Here is a 23701-nt window from a genome sequence, read left to right on the forward strand (position 1 = left end):
TGCCTTGTATTAGGTGAAGTTGTATTAAGTGACAACTTGGATATTTGAGTTGACTAAACTTAAAATGTTAAGGCAGCATGAACACTTACTTTTTTAAGTTTAAGTAAAAAAATTTTTTTGTACACATCCTTTTCAGGTGGGACTACTTTTATAGGTGGATAAACTTCTGATTATGTTCTAGGAGTATCGGACTGCTTTTCGGGCACTTTTTTCCCCACGCGCTACTCAGATTATTTTGAGGCATATGTAATGCAGTTATATTTGGATATAGGTCATACATACATGAGCTGTGGGATTATCAAAGAAATCTTGCATTTAGGATCAAGAGCATAATGTATTATACATCTCTCAATAATACTGTACAAATCACAATGTTGTTGATGTCATATAAGAACAACTCAAATTGTAACAATGTAGGTCAAAAACAATGCAACAAGTGATTCTTATTATTCGTGTGCTGCAAAGCTGAATTTTTCAGTCTTCTATTCCAGTGTCACATGATCCTTCAGAAATCATGCTGATTTGGTGCTCAAGAAACAATTCTGCGTATTATCAAATTTGAAAAACAGTGCTGCTTTTACAGGACTCTTCGATGAAAGTTAAAAAGAACAGCATTCGCTTGAAAAAGGAATCTTACCTCAAACTTTTAAATGGTAGTGTATATAATGTATACATCGATCAGGCATAACATTATGACCTATATTGTGTAGGTATAATATTGTGACTAATATTGTGTTGGTCCCCCTTTTGCTTAGTTAGGTGGTACGCATCAAAGTAACATCCACATGGATGGCAGGACCCAAGGTTTCCCAGCAGAACATTGCCCAAAGCATCACTGCCTCTGCCTACTTGCCTTCTTCCCATTGTGCATCCTGGTGCCATGTGTTCCCCAGGTAAGCAACGCACACACACCCGGCCATCCACGTGAGGTAAAAGAAAACGTGATTCATCAGACCAAGCCACCTTAAAGAGCACCTATCATGGAATTTTGAAATTTACCTTTCATGTAGTGTGTAACATAGATCTAAGTGAACAAAAACATCCTGTGATAGCTTGAAATATGACAGTGCACCGTATATATAGTTATTTTCTTTCAAAAGTAAGAGTCGACTCGGAGTCATTTTTAAGAATCGTTAGAAGACCGAAGCTTTTTCTCTGACTAGATGACGTCAACTTGTCAAGTTATTTGAATACGATACGCCCACTTATTGCGCTCCAAGACGCCAGTGAAAACTAGAAAACATCATGGCGACGAGACGCTGTGTTCTGAAGTGCCACTCAAAAGCAAACTTCTTTCATCTGCCCAAGGATGAGCATTTGAAGACTAAGTGGCTTGAAGACAAACCATACATCGTCGCGATTGTGTGTTTATTAGTCGTCAAATGTATGTTTCGCGATCTCAGGAAGCTTTTATTATGGACTTCTATTATGGCACATGGTTCTTCTTCGTCTGTCTGTACCATACATGGACTACATGTGCACAGAGCGCCCTCCGGCTGCCAGTATGAATTGAAAACAACACATAAGAGACTCAATCGCTCATGATTAGGCTATAACTGCCCATTTTGAGGAAGTATTGAATAAAAAATACTCCTCTGTTTAGAAATTTGACACAGACATATGAGAGTCTATCAATATGTCTCCTCATCTGCACACTTTTGAACTAAAAGCCCTGAGGGATGTTGATTTGTCGCGAGTCTTTGTGAGGAGAATAGAGGAGTTTTTTTATGAATGAGATCAGCTGAGGCTCATATTACAATCAAACAGTACCGACGCGGTTTTCATATTCATAACTCCTGACACATATTAACAAATTACTGTCACTATAAGACTTTGATGGGCGTTCCGTTTCCGAAAATATCTGCACAGACTAAACCAATCACAACTGACTGGGTCATCGGACCAATCACCGCAGATTAGCGTCACGTAAAGGCGGGGTTTTGAAAAGTGAATCACTAAAGGAATCATTTGAGAATCGCTGTCAAAACAGGTAAAAAAATAAATGCATATTATAAGAAAACTAAAGTCTTTTTTGTCATTGCATGCATGCAAAACTGTTGTTGGGGACTTCTAAAACAATATTTGGAACATTTTAAATGCCATGATAGGTGCTCTTTAAGGCCCGGGTATACTTCACTTACCGCGCCTGGACGCGTCACGCGCGCAGCCCTGTCCGCGCGTCTTTTAAAGTATACTACACAACGGATGCGCGCGGAGGATCGCGTTCGACACATGCGCAGTAAAAAAGTGTCTATGCTCTACCAGACATCGGAGGGCAGCACTGAGTCCTGTCATCAAAGGGACATTTGCTGGGCATGATCGGAGAAGAACTGTAGTGGATCCACCATTGCAACATAGTTTGGAAGAAACACTGAAGAATCAAAAATTCTCTCTTTTTTTTCAAGCGTGTTGTTTTTAAACCGGTCTTTGCACACTCTTCTTCGACGGCTGAACACTGTGCTCAATACTGTGTGTATTGCCACCTAGTGGACTCTTCTGTACTGCTGGCGCATGCGCTGTTGCACGCGGACCGTCCGCGCGGTCTCAAAATTTGAGGCCCGGGTATACTTCGGCCGTCCGCGTTCGTGCACCGCCCGCATGACGTAATTTTCGTCATTCGGAGGGCTCGCGGCCGGCCGCACACCCCGTCCGCGCGCAGCCCAAATTTTGAGACCGCGCGGACGGTAGTATACCCGGGCCTTTATTCCATTGCTCCGTGGTCCAGTTCTGATGCTCACGTGCACATTGTGTATTCTGACACCTTTCTATCAGAACCAGCATTAACTTCTAGAGCAATTTGAGCTACAGTAGCTCGTCTGTTTGATCGGACCACAAGGTCCAGCCTTCGCTCCCCACGTGCATCAATGAGCCTTGGCCGTCCATGACCCTGTCGGCCGGTTCACCTCTGTTCCTTCCTTGGAGCACTTTTGATAGACACTGACCACTGCAGACCCGTAACACCCCACAAGAGCTGCAGTTTTGGAGATGCTCTGACCCATTCGTCTAGCCATCACAATTTGGCGCTTGTCAAACTCGCTCAAATCCTTATGCTTGCCTATTTTTCCTGCTTCTAACACAACAACTTTGAGGACAAAATGTTCACTTGCTGCCTAATATATCCCACCCACTAACAGGTGCCGTGATGAAGAGATAATCAGTGATATTCACTTCATATGGTCATAATTCTTCATATGGTCATAACTTCACCTGATCATAATGTTATGCCTGATTGGTGTATAGTCTTTAAATTATTTGGATAATAATTTGGCTTGAATAATTTAGTGAAACTTGATTCTTTACAGTCATTTTTGTACACAGTCAGGTTTGTAAATACAGAGGGAGTGAGTGCCGCTGGGAGAGGGGAAGAGATGAGAAATTTGGACAGAGTGATTTAGGACGAGTGAAGGGAGTTTGGCAGTGAGGTGAGGGAGAAGAATCGTACAGCCTAATTATCTCAGCACTGCTTCTGGCATGGCAAAAATCATTTTCTTAATCAGTATCAGTGTCCTTTTTTCAGTAAACTTATTTAAACATCCTTAAAACAAGACACATTTATACTTGAGAAGCAAAATTCCATAAAATATTAAGACTTATTATGAATTAAGTGTGTTTTTCTTACCCCATGGCAAATAGTTTTTTTCTTGATCCTCACTAAATGTTGTTAGATTTAAGCTTAAAAGAAAAGCAAGAAAAATAAACTTTCTCTGAAATCAAGTCTTAGTATCTTTTGCAATTTTGCTTCTGAAGTAAATGTATCTTGTTTTAAAGATGTTTACTGGAAAACGAGACAAAAATACTGATTAAGAAAAATATTTTTATTATCTCCGGACAATAAATGCATTTCATATCACGCACATGCACACAAAGGAAGTGTGCTTTTGTAACTCACCTGTATGTGATATGTTTATGTTGCCATTTCTGCCCTGTGAGGGCGTAACGTCTTTTTCGGACGCTAAATTTCGAGGCACCACCGAACTGGTCTGGCACCCCACACCGTGGCTTCTTCATCCAGCTGAGAGAGAGAAAGAAGTAGATTCATTAATATTGCATCGCTCCACACTCATGACATTCAGCCTGTCTGGGCCTTGATAAATTAGCATTCCAGAACAAAGTCTCACATTCCATGAGGTTTCTCAAATGTAAAGCTTCTATACCTCATGTCAAACTATACTTGTGGTATAATTAACTTAGCATTTTTGCATTTAGTGGTAGTAGGACCACCATGTTTTTTAAAAATCCAATTCCAATACCAATATCTAGACAGGCCAAATATCAGCTAATGAATGAATGCTTTCCACTATCACTAATAAATTTCATGATACTGTAAATCAGCTACCTCTCATTCTGATCTGATCTTGCTAAGAGCAACTTCAATAGATTTCACAGAGAGAGAGAGAGAGAGAGAGAGAGAGCGAGAGAGAAACACAAGAGAAGAATCAGCCTCACCTTATGGTGATATCACTATACCGAAGCAAAAAGGAAACAAAAAGAATACATAAGAGTTATGAAAACACCATTATCCTAGCGGCCAGATGTTGTACATCAATGTTTCCCAACATTTCCAGTCAAATGTAGCCCTTCATCCTTGTCAGAATGGCTCAAGTACCTTTTAATAACAGTAAACTAGAAAAATGTCTTCTACAACTGGTTGGGAATCACTGCTGTACATCATATTCAGTGTGCAGGAGACACAGATCTATACATTTCATTTTTATTAATACATTTATCATGTTGTGTTTTGGGCTTAGAGCAGTTTGTGCAGACGCTTCTGATTTCCCCATCCCTTTACCCTACTGAAATGATCAAATTAGGCCAACGTAAGTTTTCAAGTTGGTCCAGACTGGTTTACTCTGATCTAGCTGGTGGTATAGCATACTCAGATTTATATTTATGCATTTGGCAGATGATAACCCATTCATTGTATTAGTTCATGCATTCCCTGGGAATTGAACCCGTGACCTTGGTATTGCTAGCGCCACTGCTGGTAAAAACACATCATGATGGGGAACCAAACTGGCATCCATTTTTATTGGTGTTTTAGAACAGGGTCAGTCACTTTAAGGGCACTTTTGTTGTGCATGTAAACACAGTCATCAATGTTAAAGAGTCTCTGAGAAGAACAACATCGTCTTAAACTTCTGACCCAGAATCAGTCACTATGGGAGCTATAGTGAGTGTAACTGCTACTCACTCAATGGTGTTCTTATCCAGTTCACCGGTGACATTAAGGCCGTAGAGGCGCTGCATGGCAGCGATAGCAGACTGCATGGTCTGTTCTGACCGCAGGACGGACATTCTGGGGTCTGTGGGAGGGAGGTAGCCATACTTCTGCAGCCAAGACTTTAAGAGAGAGAGAGAGAGAGAGAGAGACTTTTGTTTAGTCATTACACATTACCTCCATAAAGATTTCACAGCAAAATCCCAGAATCAGAATTGTGTATAATAAGAATGTGTAATGAGAATGACTAATTTAATTTGTACGCATCTAAACTGAAAACTATGGAAGCTCGTTTCCACCACAGAATAAAAAATAAAAAGGTAATGGCGACTTTTTATCTCACAATTCTGACTTTTTTTTCCTCGCAATTGCGAGTTTACATCTCGCAATTCTGAATTGTTTTCTCAGAATTGCGTGATATAAAGTCAGAATTGCGTGATATAAAGTCAGAATTGAGAGATATAAACTCGCAATTCTGAGATTATAACTTGCAATTCTGACTTTACATCACGCAATTCTGACTTTATAACATGCAATTCTGAGAAAAAAAGTCACAAATGTGAGATGTAACAATAATAAATTATAATAATAATAATTTGTTACATTTATATAGCGCTTTTCTAGGCACTCAAAAAAAGCGCTTTACATAGACGAGGGAATCTCCTCAACCACCACCAATGTGCAGCATCCACCTGGATGATGCGATGGCAGCCATGTTGCGCTAGAACGCCCACCACACACCAGCTGATTGGTGGAGAGGAGACATATATATATATATATGTATGGGGATGAATAGGAGGCCATGATAGACAGGGGCCAATGGACAAATTTGGCCAAGATGCCGGGGTTACACCCTTACTCTTTATCGAAGGACATCCTGGGACTTTTAATGACCACAGAGAGTCAGGACCTCGGTTTAAAGTCTCATCCGAAGGACGGATGTAAACACAATTGTGAGATTAAAAGTCGCAATTATCTTTTAAAATGTTTTATTCTGTAGCGGAAACAAGCTTCCATAGAAAACACATTGGCAATGTAAACAATTAGCTAATATCAGAATATTTTATTGCATGAATATCTGAACATGCAATATATCACAAGAAAGATCCTCTGTTTAAAAAGAAAAGAAAAATAAAAGCTTAATGCATTTTTATCAACACTTGAATTTGGGCAAGTTTCATTAAGAAAAATCAACATTTTGAGCAAAAACCCGAGAACATCACATTTTTGTCAAAGACTACAGATTGTCCTACCAGGGCTCACAACAGGTGCATAGTCAAAACACAGTAACTTTTTAAATATTTTTTATATTTGCATTGTTTTAAAGCTGCACATTTTGGAAAATTGATTAATTTTGTACATTCTCATTATATAATTTTTGTAAATCTTACTTTTGTAATCTTAAAAGTTACAGACAGCAGCTTTATGGTAGTGATAAGTATGGATGTTAATAAAGCCGGAAACCATATGAATATGATGCTGGTAGCACAATCTGATAGGTAGCATTTTTCGCATTGTGCTACCTACTGAACTGAACGATGATAAAAACAGATGGAGTAGATTAAGTCCATCAACACCCCCAAAGCTTCACAGTCCTATAGCACGTCCTGGTTCGAAATTTCATTCATGTTTGGCAGTTTTGATTTATGCTGTTTAATGTTGATGAACGCGTTATTTTGCATATACATCTGCTTACATATGCTATCGATTTTTGCTGATTTTTCACCTGTGATTTGATCCGGAGATTCTGTACTCTTTCAGAAAATGTGTCATTGCGTCTCCTACCATATAACAGTGGAACGCCAGAAAATTCCGTCAATGCCGGGGAAGCGTTGTCTCATAAATGACGGAAATGTATGTCAATAGCGATAATATAATATAATATAACTGTATATATCATTTAATATAGTTGAAATATAATTTTTTTCTTAGCATAGCAAAAATAACTCATTCTGACAGTTTCTTGTGAATGAATATGAAATTAAGAAAAAACACACTAATATAGGTCTACCCAGTTAAATCCAGAATTATATTATCTTAGCATAGCTGAACTAACTCATACTGACAGAGTTTTCTGTAGAAACATGGCCGCTGCTACCGCTACTGCCATTAGCAGATTAAAAAGAATGTTGAGTTTGTTTTGAAGTGGTTTTCTCATTAATGCCAGAGAGAAGCAGTAGGAAGTGCTTACACGGATCCTCTGCTGACCCATCTGCTGCCTTCAGCCAACAGCCAAATGCATCACAGCTCTACAACACTCATCATGACACTGTGAGTATGTGTGTGTGGTCCTGGTAAACTCTACATTGATAGTAATACCAGACATTTTTGACCTTGTGGAGACATTTTTTTGTTCCCCATGAGGAAAACAGCTTATAAATCGAACCAAATAATGTTTTTTGAAAATGTAAAAATGCAGAAAGTTTTCTGTGAGGGTTGTGTTTAGGGGTACAGTTAGTCTAGGGGGATAGAATATACGGGTTGTACAGTATAAAAACCATTACGCCTATGGAGAGTCCTTGTAAACCATCGTATACCAACGTGTGTGTGTCACCTCTCAATCATCACTTCTCTAGTTTTGCTCAGACCTCTCCTCTAGCTATAAGAACAGCCCTGTCCTAATGTGCCCTTTACTAAAGTAACTGTGGTAGTGTTAAAGAGAAGTCCACTTTATAGACATCTGCACAAAACAGAGGTTGAATCACTGCTGTACATTAAGGTCATCTGGCCTTTAAAAAGGTATTTGGGTGTGAGTCTTAAAAAAACTCTCAAGAAAGTCATATTTCACCCCAAAACCATGAAAAAATGAAAATACAGCTAAATGCAGCATTTATTCTGGTCCAAGATTATGTGGAGAACAGGACCAAAATGATTATTATTTCACAACGAATAGATCCTGTAGCCTTCAGGAGTTCTCTAAACTCAGTCCTGGAGGGCCGCTGTTAGACACTGATTAGCTGGTTCAGGTGTGTTTATTTGGGGTTGGAGCTAAATTCTGCAGGACAGTGGCCCTCCCGGACCGAGTTTTGAGATCCTTGCTGTAGCTGTTTTTGGTGTTAAATTTCAACTGGTGAATTTTCATTGGCTGTTGACGGTCATTTGGTGTTATGGTGTTTTTGCTTGTAGCGTCCCCTATGAGCAGAAGGTCCCTTTCAGGGAAGTAATTTCACTCGGTAGCCATCTTTGAAACACCTCTCGGGCAGCTATTTCTGTCACGCAAGTACAGCATATCTCTATGAATGGGGAAACATACAATTCTCCAAAGCTGTTCACCAAGCTTACGATTAAAATTTGTATTTGAAATCACCAATGAAATCTGCATAAAGTTTCTAAACGCTCATTTTTCAGACTGGACCAGCTAATTCAAAAGCACAGTCCTAAGCGCGCATCTCGGAACACTGACTGTTTTCTAACTTTCATAAAACTTTGCATTTAAACAAAATGTTAAATTGGTCATTGTAGCCCATATGCAACTTGCTATATATTTTATGTTATATCTTAAAGGTCCTGTTCTTCGTGATCCCATTTTTCAAACTTTAGTTAGTGTGTAATGTTGCTGTTAGAGCATAAATAATACCTGTAAAATTATAAAGCTCAAAGTTCAATGCCAAGCGAGATATTTTATTTAACAGAAGTTCCCTTTCAAAGCCTACAGCGAACGGCCGGTTTAGACTACATCCTTGTACTTCCTGCTTTAATTACGTCAGTAGAACAGTTTGTTGACTAACCTCCGCCTACAAGAATACGCGAAAAAAGGGGCCGTGGTCTTGGTGCTCCCGCGTTGAGAAGAGGTTGCGTTTGTATAGTGTTTGTCGCCATGTCGTCGAGACGCTGTTATTTTCATCCCGGAGTCAAATCACCTTTGTTTGGCTTTCCCAGGGACGCTGTACTTAGAGATCATTGAGCGCATGCATCCCCGTTATGGTAAGAGGCGTGACCTTTCCGGGCAACGTGCGCTAAGCTGCTGTCGAATCACAACACGGGAACCGCTGGCACAATCAGAACTCGTTACGTATTTCTGAAGGAGGGACTTCATAGAACAGGGAAATCTTTCAAGCCGTTTTGAGGACAGTGAAAACAGCAGTATACAGATAAGTAAATTGTGTGAAAAATACTGTTTTTTTACACGTGAAACATGAACACATGTTATATTGCACACTGTAAACACAATCAAAGCTTCAAAAAAACACGAAAAACGGGACCTTTAAACTGAGCAAATACAACTGAGTTCCTATGCCTGTGCTTGGACATCTAATTATAATATTTGCATAAAGAAAATGAAGCCGATTTCTCCATTGTGGATCATTTTCAGTAATGAGAATTTATTTATTTATTTTTCATTACTGTAATGAGGATGATATTTATGCAAAATATGCCAAGTATAATTTCCATTTTTTTCTTTTAATTTTGGGGTGAAATATGATCTAGACATTTCTTTGGGAGATTCAGGATTGTAGTTGTTTTTTAAAGGTCCTGCAGCTGGCAAACTTAATGTGATGACATTCTTAACTAAAATGCATAACACGATTTACCCAAGTACGACATGTTCCTGGATCATCATTGTTTATTTGTGATAACTTTCCTAGCAAACAATCATAAGCCAAACCATGTCCCTAAAGTTAAGCCTAATTCTAACCCACCCCTAAAAACAATGGGAATGATAGCCCAAACAATGTTGTTGATCTACTTTGGTAAATCATGTTAAGGAGTTTAATACACAACAAGTATGTATGTATACGTACTGAGTTGCATAAACTTAGCCTCTTAATAACTAGTTTGACCAACTAGCAAGAGGTAATCATTCTTACTTTCATATTCAGATTAGACCAAACTACCTTTTAATGTAACTGACTCGTTGAAAAAAAAAAATAGGATACTAACTTTTAAAATTAGTCAAAGATGTTTATGCAACCGGCCACTGAATGTTGTTTAAGGCATTCAAAGACGTCCTTCAACACAACGCCACAGTTTTTTTATGTTATTGACCAGGAATGTTGAGAATTCATCAAGCCCAAGTAAAAATTAAGAACAAATTCAGGTTGTTCTGTGAGGTACATGACAGAAAGCTTAATATATAACAGGTCACATAAATAGATGTCCATTACACACTCAGTAATGAGAGGACTTGATTCACTTAAGTTGTTTTATGTGTTATGCATCACAAGGATAATTAGCTGTGGTGTGTTATTCTGAGTACATGCAATAGTCTCAAGATGACAACACGTGATGTTCTATTTGGAGCTGTTCACTGGGAATTATGCATTTCTATGACACCACTATAAACGCTTAAATGAACCTGTAGCGGTCAGGTGACTGCAGAACCGCAGAACCACACGTCACAGCAGTCTGAGGACAGCAGCGCCAGGCCAGCAGCATCAGACCGAGAGCCCAACCCTACTCTTCCCTGCTTCTGAAATCGCATACTTTCCTACTGCTTTATTATTATTTTTTATCGGCCAAAAAAAAAATTCGCTGTTTGGATTTAAATAGGCAAATACTTAAGAGTCAATGATTGGATCATCATTTCAGTTATTATTATGTTTCTGCATGTTATATGTTTGGCAACAGTTCTTCTAACCCTAACTGATGGAGTGTGTAGCTTTTCCTTTCTCAAACAACCATGTATGAAGACACATGGCCGTATTTCAGGATGACAATGTCAAGATTCATCAGGCTCAAACTGTGAAAGAATGGTTAGGCGGGATCATGAAGAATCATTTTCACACATGAATTGGCTCCTCTGAATCCAGGCCTTAAATTCATTGAAAGTCTTTGGGATGTGCTGGAGGAGACTTTACAGAGTGCTGGACTCTTGCTTTGTCAATACAAGATCTTGCCCAAAAATTGATGTTAAAAATAAATGTTGTGTTGTTATTTTCATCAAGAGGTGCATACATTTTTGGTCAAGATCTTGTATTCACAAGGACGTGAACACTTTTTACAAGTTGAAATCTCGTAATTATGGCATTTTGAACATGGTGTGGACGCACCTACAGAATGAAGAACAGAAATGAACGACAAATCACAAATGTGTCTCTTTCTTACTCTTCAGATTTTTCTAGTAAAACGAGCCTAGTCAATGTTACTTTAGTAGCGTTTATAAACTATTGTTTATTGAAATTTCATGTGCTTTTTTATATTTCTGTGTAGCTTTAAATAATTTTTATTTCGGTTTTAGTCATTTTGGTACTTTAACTTATTTATTTCAAATTAGCTGCCAAGGCAACCTTTCTAATTTTCATGAATATTTGAAGTTTGTTGTCTAATATTTATATTTTAATGTTTTATTTCCATTACCGAAAACGATTATTAATAGTTTTAGTTTTGATTAACCATAACAACACTCACCCTAGTAAATGTGTCTAGAATGTCAGAAAAGATCTCAAAAATGTCACAAACTGTGCTCAGATTCACCAAGATACTTGGGGCCAGATTTACTAACAGCTTGTGCCATCGCAAATCCTCTTTTGGCATTGGCCGTGTCAGAATTTACTTAAGACAATCAGGGAAAAATTTGCGCTGAAAATAGGCGTGGACAGGGTTATTTTTGTGGCTGACCATATTGCATATGCATTTGTAGGAGTTTCCCTTTCAGATGCTAAATTCATGGGAGGAGAGTATTTAAATAAATCATACTAGGTAATTTACTAAGGTTTGCACTCGTCAATTTACTGGTGTTTGCCCCATTATTTACTGCCCCCAAAAAGCATGTTTTAAACCAGACGCTAACGGGTAGATTATGTTGGTCATTATGGAAATTATCCGCCTTCCAAGTTTAATCACTGTATGTCACCAACTGTCTCATTTGTTTCATTTTTTTTTTCACTCCACAAACAAATTTTTGTAGAAATATCTGACAGTGGTGTTGCTGGAATTTAGAATTCCATTAGATCTACTGAGATATGGAAGAGCAACATCTGTGCATTAAAATGTTCTCCTGATATGATCTAGGGGTCAGCTAAAATTTGTACAGTAAATACAGAGACCTGCCAACTAGACAATTACATTCAGAATTTCCTCACAGAATTCCCTCTGCCTACTGGTTGACCTTCGCCCCAGGCTGATGGCAAAGTCTGGCCAGGAAAGTGTAACACTCGGCTAATGTATCCTGTATTTGCATTCACTCACAGCATGCTGTAGCTAAACAGTGATCTGTTATCTTCAGATGTTTTTCCCCCTGCACAGGAATCATGCTTTTACCTGGCACAGGGATTTGGCACTGAAAGTCTGACTTCATGAATAAAAATCATTACCTAATTTGATGTTGGAACGGGATCCAAGGGGATCTATGGTAGTATAGGTTCACAAGCACATAGTGATAAGGTGTTGCATAATGTACAGACCTGAAGTGAGTGAGGAAACAAAACCAGAGCAGCAAATGTGTCACATTTTCATGGGCGGCATTGTGCAGAGGTGCTATTATTTGATTACACAACGCAACACAGCTATTGCTGCCCAGCATCTACGCCCAACACTTCACATTCCTCTATTTGTTTAGTGTGCTGAGGGACATTTTCCAGAAAAACAGAATGACAAACTATTTTCAGGCTTTGTTTCAAAACCCTCAATCAAACCCCAAAGGTTACAAAAAAACTCAAATCCTGGCAAAAACCTTGAGTATAAATAAACACAGTGAACCTCAACTTAATCTGTGGGAGGTATGGTGCGTTATTGCGTTCAGAATTGGCACGGTTTTAGAAAGGCTGTATTATTTGCACCAGTAACCTTAAAAGTGAAGTGTGCCATTTCTGGCACCAAACGGAATTGCAATCTGTTTGTCTGAAAGGCCTGACCGGTTTAAGCATAACAGCATTGGCTTAACCCCTGTTGTGGGATTATTTGTCCGTCCAAACCAATGGAAACTAGTTTGAAATCATTACTTTTGCGATTCTGTTGCCAGTAGTGGAGCATAAATTATAAACTTCACCTTTAAACAATGGCTAAATAGCTCATTTAGGTTGACATTGTTCCCGACACGTGGTCTAGGGCAGGGATATTCAAACAGACACAGACGAGTTTAGAAAAATAGTGTAAAAATGAATAATAATAATAATTTTGTTTTTGTTTTGAAGCAGCATTTAATTCATTTATCAAAGTCATGTGATTAATTGAGTGCTCTCAAAATCGATGAATCGCAAGTAATCGCATCTAACATAAAAGTTTGTGTTTATATAATATGTGTGTGTGTATATATATATATATACACTGATCAAGCATAACATTATGACCACTGACAGGTGAAATGAATAACACTGATTATCTCTTCATCACGGCATCTGTTAGTGGGTGGGATATATTAGGCAGCAAGTGAACATTTTGTCCTCAAAGTTGAGGTGTTAGAAGCAGCAAAAATGGGCAAGCATAAGGATTTGAGCGAGTTTGACAAGGGCCAAATTGTAATGGCTAGACGACTGGGTCAGAGCATCTCCAAAACTGCAGCTCTTGTGGGGTGTTCCCGGTCTGCAGTGGTCAGAATCTATCAAAAGTGGTCCAAGGAAGGAACAGTGGTGACCCGGTGACAGGGTCATGGGCGGGCAGGGCGGCCAAATCTCATTGATGCACGTGGGGAGTGAAGGCTGGCCCGTGTGGTCTGATCAAACAGACGAGCTACTGTAGCTCAAATTGCTCAAGAAGTTAATGCTGGTTCTGATAGAAAGGTGTCAGAATACACAGTGTATCGCAGTTTGTTGAGTATGGGGCTGCATAGCCGCAGACCAGTCAGGGTGCCCATGCTGACCCCTGTCCACCGCCGAAAGCGCCAGCAGTGGGCACGTGAGCATCAGAACTGGAGCAATGGAAGGAGGTGGCCTGGTCTGATGAATCACGTTTTCGTTTACATCACGTGGATGGCCAGGTGTGTGGTCTCGACGGGTCAGGGCTGATTTGGCAGCAAAAAGGGGACCAACACGATATTAGGAAGTCATAATGTTATGCCTGATCGGTGTATGTGTGTGTGTGTGTAAATATACATATATTATGGGTTTAGATTAAGCCAGGATTAGGTCTTAGTTCAATTAGGGCATTTATGTAGCATTTATAAACGTGCTTTAGGAAAGAAAAAAAACATTGCCGTGTGCATCTTGAGACAAAACAATGGCAATGACATATAAGATATGTCAGTGCAAGCTGCTTCCAGTTCAAACAGCTCAAGCATGCACTTTAGTCTGAGACTAGACTTAAGCCTTGTCTTTGAAACCGGTATTGAGTCATCAGCATTTCATTCGTCCTAAAATGTACTACACCGCTCTCCTGACTGAATAGGAGATTTATCGTATGCTAGCTGGCATTCAAACATTCACATACTGTGCACTTGCTTTGTCATACCACATATAATTAGCAAGGGAAAAGAAACAAGTGGAGGAGTGAAGGTAAAGAGACGGATAATTCAAGGTGTTTGTTTGGCTCTTTAGGTTCATCCTTCACTGCTGAGTAAACTCATTTATTCTTTCAGTTTTCCTGTGATATATGCCCTCTTTTATCTGCTCACGATAGACAGTGGAGCTCCACACGGCAGGTCAATGTTTTCTTACACCTCTCTGTCAATCACTTTATATCATAGCAGAAACACATTTTTTACAGTGAAGGCTGATGAATTCATGTTATGTTAGTAGAGAAATTATCAGGAGAGACCTCTTTTATGCTATGGATTATTCAGTCAGTGATATGGTAAGGTGTATGACATACATTTGGCCATATTAAATAAGTTACTGTGTCTTTAAGACAGGGAAGAGGTTTTGTGAGGACTGTTACCCCAGGGGACCTCTAGAGGGAGGGAGAGTGTTCTGGGGTGGTTTTGGATTTGGGAACACTTAGCATGTTTGGTGCAGCTTCAAGAAGATTTGGGCCATTAAAAACCACAACCAGGACACAAGATACGTTGGCTCCTTGGATGTGGATTGTGTGCCAAATGAACAAAGAGCTTTGGGCCTACAGGTAGCCTATATATTTAGGTGAGATTGACATTTATTTACTTGGCAGATGCTGTTGTCAAAAGCACTTTACTGTACATTTTTTTTACTAAAACTTGAGCTGAAAGACACGTTTGGGGTTTAATCCTACAAACTTTCAGTTATTAGCCAGAATCTTAAACCTTTTACAATTAAAGGCAAGATAGGTGATTTGTTCCAGAAATATTCTTTGTTATGCCGGTTGAAAGTCTCTTCACATCCTGATGGCAATCACTAAGTTAAGTGCCAATGTTTGTTCAATCATTGAAATGGGATCTTATGCTTTTAAAACTAGCTTGCTATTGCTAATTTGCTCCGAAAATTGACTACCCTACCTTTAAATCTCTTGACCCATTCATTCCCTGTTTATTATTGTCCCTGGAAACTGTTGTTTCTGAATGCATTTTCATTTTTGTAAGCAATCAGTGTTCATGTCATTCTGTGTTTGGAATAGCAAACTAGTCAAACTAGTTCATTAACATCTCAATGACAGATACTCGGCTATTGCAGGACTTTCTGCAAGTATGTGAGATGCTTGTTGCATCTTTGCTCATAGGCACTTTTTTGTGGACATTTTTTTTTAGCCAATCACCTGAGCCGTAAATGCCATGTGACTAATCACCAGGGTCATTTTTGTAATTTTTGTTTAATTTTAAAGGGATAGTTCATCCAAAAATGAAAATGTTGTAATCATTTGCTCACCCTCATGTTGTTGAAAAAAATACTATGGAAGTCAATGGGTGCCGTCGACTTTCTGGTTACCAACACTTTTCAAAATATCTTCTTTTGTTTTCAGCAGAAGAAAGAAACTTATACAGGCTTGGAACAACTTCAGGTTGAGTAAGCAATGACAAATATATTCATTTTTGGGTGAACTATCCCTTTAAGTTTTTATCTAATGTCTATATTTTGTTTTATTTTGGCTTTATTTCAGCTGAAATAATTATTTATATGATAAACAATCTCAACAGGAACATAGCCATTGTTGAACTCCAAAAAGGTCAACCAACATCACGTGATATGATTTAGGCCGGAGCGGACCTGACGCAGTACTCTGATCGCTGAACTGCGCCAGTGAACTTTCAGAGCTGATGTGTCTCATGGATCACTAGCTAATAAGACAAACAAGGCCTAATTAGCCTCATAGAAACATCAAAGCTGAACCCTAAAGGCCGTTCTAACGCTTCATTAGCAATGAGACACCCTCAGAGAGAGGATGTGACCATGGCAACATGTACAGATGTAATATAGATAACACATAAATAAGTGACTGTTGTTTGGGTGGTCAAAAATACTTCCGATTCCAGCCTGTGAAACCCTTTGTGTATTAAAAAGCGTAAATGCTTGGCTCTGTGGTGATTTCAAAATAGTGTTTGTTTGAGCATTCCGACCAGCCCGGCAACACTGGCTCAACCACTGGGGTGAGTTTGGGGCGGGAGTGTGACCAATGGCAGACGAGAGGAGTGTTTGAAGAAACCTGTGTGAAAACCGTCACTAATTTAGCAATTCCTAGTTAAGCTAGTTGCTCATAACTTTTCTTAGATTTGATCATTATGGGCGTTTGGAAAGCTTCGGCTCATTCATTTTAATGTGTGATTTAACCTTTATCCCAGCATGCAATTTGAGTCACCATAACTGCTTTGCTGCCTCTATACATGCATATGTGTTGCGTGTTTCCAAGAACATAGTGTGGCTTATTAAAAACGGACCTTATCACACAATGTCTGTTTTAGCTGAGCCGTGACACCAGTAACATCGGCTTTCTTGCGTCACTTGTGCTTAAGTGAGTGTAAGTGTGTGTGGGTAAGGGCTATCGCTCTCTGGTATCCGTTTTCACATGCACTAAATTATTAATCCGGACACATACCAAACCGTCATATCGCACATGGGATCTCCATGGCTACCCCCTTCGTCTCATGCCCTCCGTCAACCGCTGCCGACTGTTTTGGCCAAATGTCAGAGAATGTCACAGTTCTATAACGGGTCTAGCACGCTTTTAACCTCTCGACCCAGTTCCAAACAAAACATTTTCATTCATTCGCAGTTCATTCCCTCCAGGGAGAGGTTTGCGTCTGTTGCTACATGTTCAGAATTGAATACTAGCCTACTGCTCAGTATGTACTGTATATGGCCTAATATTTTATAGTTTATGTGAAGCAGTATGCATCAAATCTTGTGGTATGCTAAAATTGTTGTATTATATTGCATGTTTAGTTCATTTTTAATCCAGTTTTGTATGAAATGTCTTATGTTTTGACTTCTTAATTAAACATGAATTAGATGTTAACATTGTGGCCTTTGCTTCCATTCGAAACGGAAGGTCAAGTTCAGTTCAGTGCACTGAGGAAAACAGTATTTCACACATTGTGCTCCTGCTGTACCGCACACTTTGGCAAATGTAGTAAATCATTCAGATAATCCACACATACAGAACCTCATGAAATCTAAAAGAACATATTTCTCCCCAAAAATAAATAAATAAATACGAAATAAATGTAGCTTAAAGAAAATAATACTTGTTTCTTATTTCCATTACAGTTACTATAAAAACAGGGCACAGCTGATTGGTTCCGGCTGATTGGTTCAAATACTTGGTCAGCATTTGCTGTAGCAGTCACTTTCAGAAACCCTCCACCTTCCCCAGCTCCACCTGTATAGATCTGCTACAGGTTTTTCATGTATGCTATATAGTACAGCAGCATGTCTTACTTGCTCACAACAGTGTGTCGTGTATTGGCAGTAGCAAGTCCCGTACAGCAGTAACCGCAGCAGCGTAGCAGATCTATTCTGCCAAGACTAAACATATCTACGTAGTCATATCCATTACCATGCCAAACACTTTGAGAGTTGTCATGACAGAAATGTATAATTCAGGTTGCGATTTGTAGGGGAGGGGTGGCAGGTATTTCCCCCCGTCTGATCTATATATCCCTGCCTCTGCTGAATTATTTTTATAATATACAAAATATCCCCCGCCATGGGATGCTACTCCACAAACCACCAACAGAGCATATAAAATACCAAAAATCCAAATATTTTTTTAAAACATCGCCAAGTAAAATGCTGCAACATGACAATACAAACAACAATAAAATCAGAAATGCACTTTAACTGTTAGTGCTCCCGCTTGGAGACCGCCTGAGATTCGTGATCCTGTTTCACGCGCCTCAGTCCATGCAGAGCTTTTCAGAAAGTCAGCGTGCCGCATTCATCTATTTCAGAGTGACAGTATGACATTAATACACTCTATTGTGACCTAATGCAGATATTATATATAATAAACTGACGCTAAATGTATTATGAGACAGAACGCAGAAATTTACCAGGGAATTATTATCACGCAATATTGACTGATGGATCGGCAGAGAATCGTCTTTCTGTGAGTCATCAAGAAATTATGGTTCTATCCTATCTAAAGAAATATGAGGTAAAGGTGTGAATACACATTTCTCCAAATGTGTGCAATTTTGGACTAGTTTTTAGCCTATATTGTGCACCAAAACACTGATCAAAAATAAATGGGAGCAAACATGATTGAATATGTACAGGTTTGTGTCTCATTATTCTATTCAAAATATCAATAACTACTGATTGATTTTGCATTCCTATAAGAAATGTAAAATTATTAGCGTCATTGTAAATGGTTGTATAGGCTATATAGCTCCATTTTTTAAATGATTTTAATAATTTGCTACTCATTGTCATGGATCACAAGATGGCCACAACAATATAATATTTTCTGTAAAAAGTGTCTTATATAGCTGAAAATCATGAGTTCTTGTTTCGATTAGTCACTCCCCCTGAAATTGCCTCATCGACACGGCATCCTCAATAAACCCGTCTTCGGTGTGATGACTCCGAATATTCCTATTTAATAATTGTTAAATCGATATGTCATCCAAAATAAAACCTGTCTCCGGCGTGTTGCCTCCGATCTTTCGAATATTGCACTTTAATAATTGTTTATCAATACGGCATCCTCAATAAACCCGTCTCCGGCATGATAACTCCGATATTTCGATTATTCCTATTTAATAATTGTTTAATCGACACATCATCCTCAATAAACCCGTCTCCGGCGGTGTTGCCTCCGATCTTTCGAATATTCCGATCTATTATGACCTCTGACCTGTAAAGTTGTCAGAATAATAATCATACGCTGTTTGTTAATTGGCCAGAGGCCCCGACTGAGCCTGGTTTCTCCCAAGGTTTATTTTTCTCCATTAGGTCACCTAATGGAGTTTTGGTTCCTTGCCACTGTTGCCTCTGGCTTGGCTTGCTCAGTTGGGGACACTAAATTTTCAACTAAATATCCAAATAAATCGAATTATTAAACTAAATTAACCATATAAACTAAATTACTGATCTAATTACTGATCTAAAGCCCACTTTGTCACTGTATGAGCTGATGACATCACCGTTTTCTCCAGAACGGCTATACGGCTGAAAAAAATTCTGTTGCATTATTTTCCTGTTTAACACTGTGAATCTGCTTTGAAACAATCTGCATTGTTAAAAGCGCTATATAAATGAGTGTATTTTTTCCCCATTATGTATCATTGTGTAATCAAAACATTTATTTATCTTTTTTTTTTATAAAATAGTTTTCCTAATTTGTTTTCCTAATTTTTCTCTACAAAATGAAATTGTTTAAAAATAACTTGTATCTTATAAAAATGTGTCCATAAATCCTGCGTCAGTTCTGTTACCGTACCATACTTTGCCTTTATCAATCTATTGCCTTTATATTGATCTAAAAAAATCTTATATCAAGAGTTATTTTGTAAAACGAAAAAATTGTTACCACAATATCAAAAGGAAAACAGATTTTTATCAATTTTTCTCTACAAAATGAAATTGTTTAAAAATAACTTGTATCTTATAAAAATGTGTCCATAAATCCTGCGTCAGTTCTGTTACCGTACCATACTTTGCCTTTATCAATCTATTGCCTTTATATTGATCTAAAAAAATCTTATACCAAGAGTTATTTTGTAAAACGAAAAAATTGTTACCACAATATCAAAAGGAAAACAGATTTTTATCACTGATCACACAGTGGGCTATTTTAAATATACACTACACTGTAAAACGTGAATGGTTTTGAATGATTTTGACTTATTTCAAGTAAAACAAATCTGATTTAATATGACTGAATTAACCTGACTACCTTCGGTTACACCAACAAAAGTCATTTTCAAGGGTCAGGTCATGTCGAAATACCGCAATGTTAGTTTTTACAGTGAGTGGCTGTGCTATGTAGAAGTGAGCTTGGCATCAAGTCGTCACTGGATTGAGCTTCAAGAACATTTTTTCCAGGTCCCTACGGTGTCAATAGAAAACCCCAAACATCTCGAGAGGGCCGATAGTGTCATTTGTGTCTGTTCAACACCAGCAATCACCCGTGCCATTAAAGATTGAAGAGCAACAGTCTCTTTCAACACATAAACACTACGCCAAGGAAAACAGCAAGAGACGGCGCGAGCGAGAGAGGAAAGAAAGTAAATAACGTCCGGGGAGTAAGAAAGCCAGAAATAGGCATTGCATACAGACAGAATCGCGCGCTAGGTTTGCGACTGTGTTTGGGTTGTACTGGTGCGCTTTGGTTCTCACAAGACTCTGACAGATAAACAGACGGATGTGTCGTCCCCTCCACGGAGAAAATCTGCTCACCGTATAGAGCCAAACTGACATCAGAGAGACCATGTGTGAACGCAACATGCTACATGAAACAGAGCACTACAATCTTTCCTGGAAATGCACACGATGACACAATGCAGGAATAGAAAGCATGCATGCATTGACGCATAGATAAACATGCAAACGCATAGATTGACTTTATGTATGAATGCAACAACTGTTAACAAATAAGCGCTGATGAAAGGTCAGCAGTCTACTCATGTCCTTAGTAGGCCTCAAGACGGAAAGTGCTGCTCATAAACACTGCAAGTATAAACACAGATGGAAGGATGAAGGGAACGATCTAATAAACATTTGAGCTTCTGTTCATTCATGAGCCTTCAAAAGAGACTTTAATGTTGTACTCGGGAACAAAACCGACCAAGTCAAATGGCTCCATTATTCAAAGGATTCTTGTGATCGGATCTGTCGGGCAGTGAAAAAGACAGAACTGAACCTGTGCAGTTGGGCCGCCACGGACTCTCCGCTCAGCAGGACGCAACCTCAATGCCACTACTACACATATAAAGTTAAGGCGAAGGGCTTATGGGATGAGTTGTGCATTGTGTATTCTCTTTGAAGCTGTGTGTTGCATTGAGAGCCGAGCATGAGAGAATATGTGTGTGTATTATATGCGCAAGTGGCTTGTATGAGTGTGGCAAAATCCAAAGCGTGGCTCTGAATAATGATACAGAGATTATCTAAATATAGACCTATAATCTGATTTATTCAACCCAAAACACTGGCATACTATTAGAGCAAGGGGATATTTTGAATATTTTTTAAATATTCTATTCTGTTTTGATATGTTCGTTGTCGGAATAAGTGTTAATTGTGTTTTTTAATTCAAAGAATGAATAGCATTAGAATTGGTTTAATTAATTTACATGAATCACTTCAAACTGTCCATTTAAATGAATGAATTCAACTCAAATTGAATGTTTCGTTTTACAACCCTAAAACAATAGGGCTGGCTAATTATTTCTGAAATATCTGAAATGACAGGCCTTCCTTACTCGAAGGTATAAGCGTATTTTAATAGTGTTTTTGATTAAAAATTCATTATTGTCAAAATAGATTTACATGAATCAATTCAAATCTGTCCGTTTAAATGAATCGATTCAACTCTAATTCACCGTTTTATTTGTGTCATCACATGCACGTCATGAATATTATAGTTATTATTGAATATTATAGTTAATATATATATATATATATCTCATATTATTGTTCAACCCCTATGTACAATTATGGCTGGGTGATATACATTATAGAATGTTTGTGAAATATTTGAGATGACAATATTTCCTTGTCTTATGACTCTCAGGTATGAGAGCTTTTACACAGCTTTTTCTTGATTTTTCAAAGTAGCATCAGTTTGTTCAATTCATCTACATTAATCAGCATTTATATGAATCAGTTCAGCTCAGATTCAATGATCTGTTTGCATCATCACTCAAAAATGTTCATGAAAGTCTCTACATAATGTTTTACCCCCAAAACACTGGCATACAATTAGGGCTAGACAATATATTAAATATTTACGAATTATCTGTTTGATTTGACTTATATAGTGATGACCGATTTCAAAACACTGCATCATGAAGCTTCGAAGCGTTATGAATCAGCGAGTCGAGTCATGATTCGGATCGCGTGTCAAACCGCCAAACTGCTGAAATCACGTGACTTTGGCGATCCAAACTGCTGAATCGACTCACTGATTCATAACGCTTCGAAGCTTCATGATGCAGTGTTTTGAAATCGGTCATCACTATATAAGTCGTTATTTAGGGGGTTTTTTTGTGCACAAAAACTATTCTCGTCGCTTCATAAAGTTATTGTAGAACCACTGTAGTGAGATGGACTTTGTACCTTTTAAGGATCTTGAGAGTGTACGGTACATTGTGCCAATGGAGGCCTTTCTGAGCCATCGGATTTCAACTAAAATATCTTCATTTGTGTTCCGAAGATGAACGGAGGTCTTACGGGTGTCGAACGACATGAGGGGAAGTAATTAATGACAGAATTTTCATTTTTGGGTGAACTAACCCCTTTAAGCCGAGCAGAGCGTGTTAATGGGCGAGCGTTTGCTCTCTCGCTCTAGTCGCGCTTTTTATTTTTATTGTAACTTTGTCCATGTTTAGGATGGGAATGCAGGTCTTTAACAGTGTAAAAAGCTCAGTATGCATGAAACAGCATCCCCCCACCCCCCCCCCCCCCTTCAAAAAAACAGATTCGAACATCATAGAACGTTAGTGGAAAAAAGCATATAGTTCATCATAACATCATAGTATACAGAATTCACCTGCATTATTGCTAAATATACACGCATTTTCATTTCAACAGAAAAATATACCGGGATAACCTGGCTTCTCTTGAGACTATTTTGGGCCGATTTGGTATAAAAAAAAAATGTTGGTCGCTTTTGGGTCATTTCAGAGCAAATACATAAAATTGTGATATAATATCACCAATATTCTGGAAAATATCACCAGGCCCAATACATCCAGTGCATATGCATCCCTGTGGCTATGGCAGCAGAAATAACATTCGCCCTGGTTTTAACGTAACATTAGAAAAATGAAAGACGCCGCAATGGAAAGGTGGAGGGTGAACTTTATCTGAACTCTTTTCACACACACATCATGTTATACGAAGTGACAAACATCATCCAAACATGTCATTCTGCAGAGAATACGCCTTTGTTGGAGAGGTGTGATAGAGCTTTATCTGTTCCCAGTAACGCTTTTTGTAGATTGACAGCCCTGGCGCTATTTTACAGCTTTTCGTAAGACATGATGACTTAAATCTATACAATGAATGAAATAACGCCGCGTAATCTAAACGATTTATATGA

The 23701-nt window shown here is 38.6% G+C and overlaps 1 protein-coding gene across 2 annotated transcripts in view; it reads right to left on the minus strand.

The window, feature by feature from the left end:
• The window catches only part of mmp16a (matrix metallopeptidase 16a (membrane-inserted)), a 78094-nt gene that overhangs the window by 50276 nt on the left and 4117 nt on the right, over window positions 1-23701 (minus strand). The window contains exons 2-3 of one of the 2 annotated variants that reach the window (XM_079805620.1): window positions 5192-5340; window positions 3890-4012 (exon numbers count right to left, since the gene is read on the minus strand). In XM_079805620.1, the coding sequence (XP_079661746.1) occupies window positions 3890-4012; window positions 5192-5340 (272 nt within the window). Of the gene's footprint in view, window positions 1-3889; window positions 4013-5181; window positions 5341-23701 lie in introns of both variants that reach the window. The other variant, XM_079805621.1, reaches the window with a different exon arrangement.

This window comes from Gobio gobio (assembly GCF_949357685.1).
Source record: "Gobio gobio genome assembly, chromosome: 23".
Taxonomy (NCBI): domain Eukaryota; kingdom Metazoa; phylum Chordata; class Actinopteri; order Cypriniformes; family Gobionidae; genus Gobio; species Gobio gobio.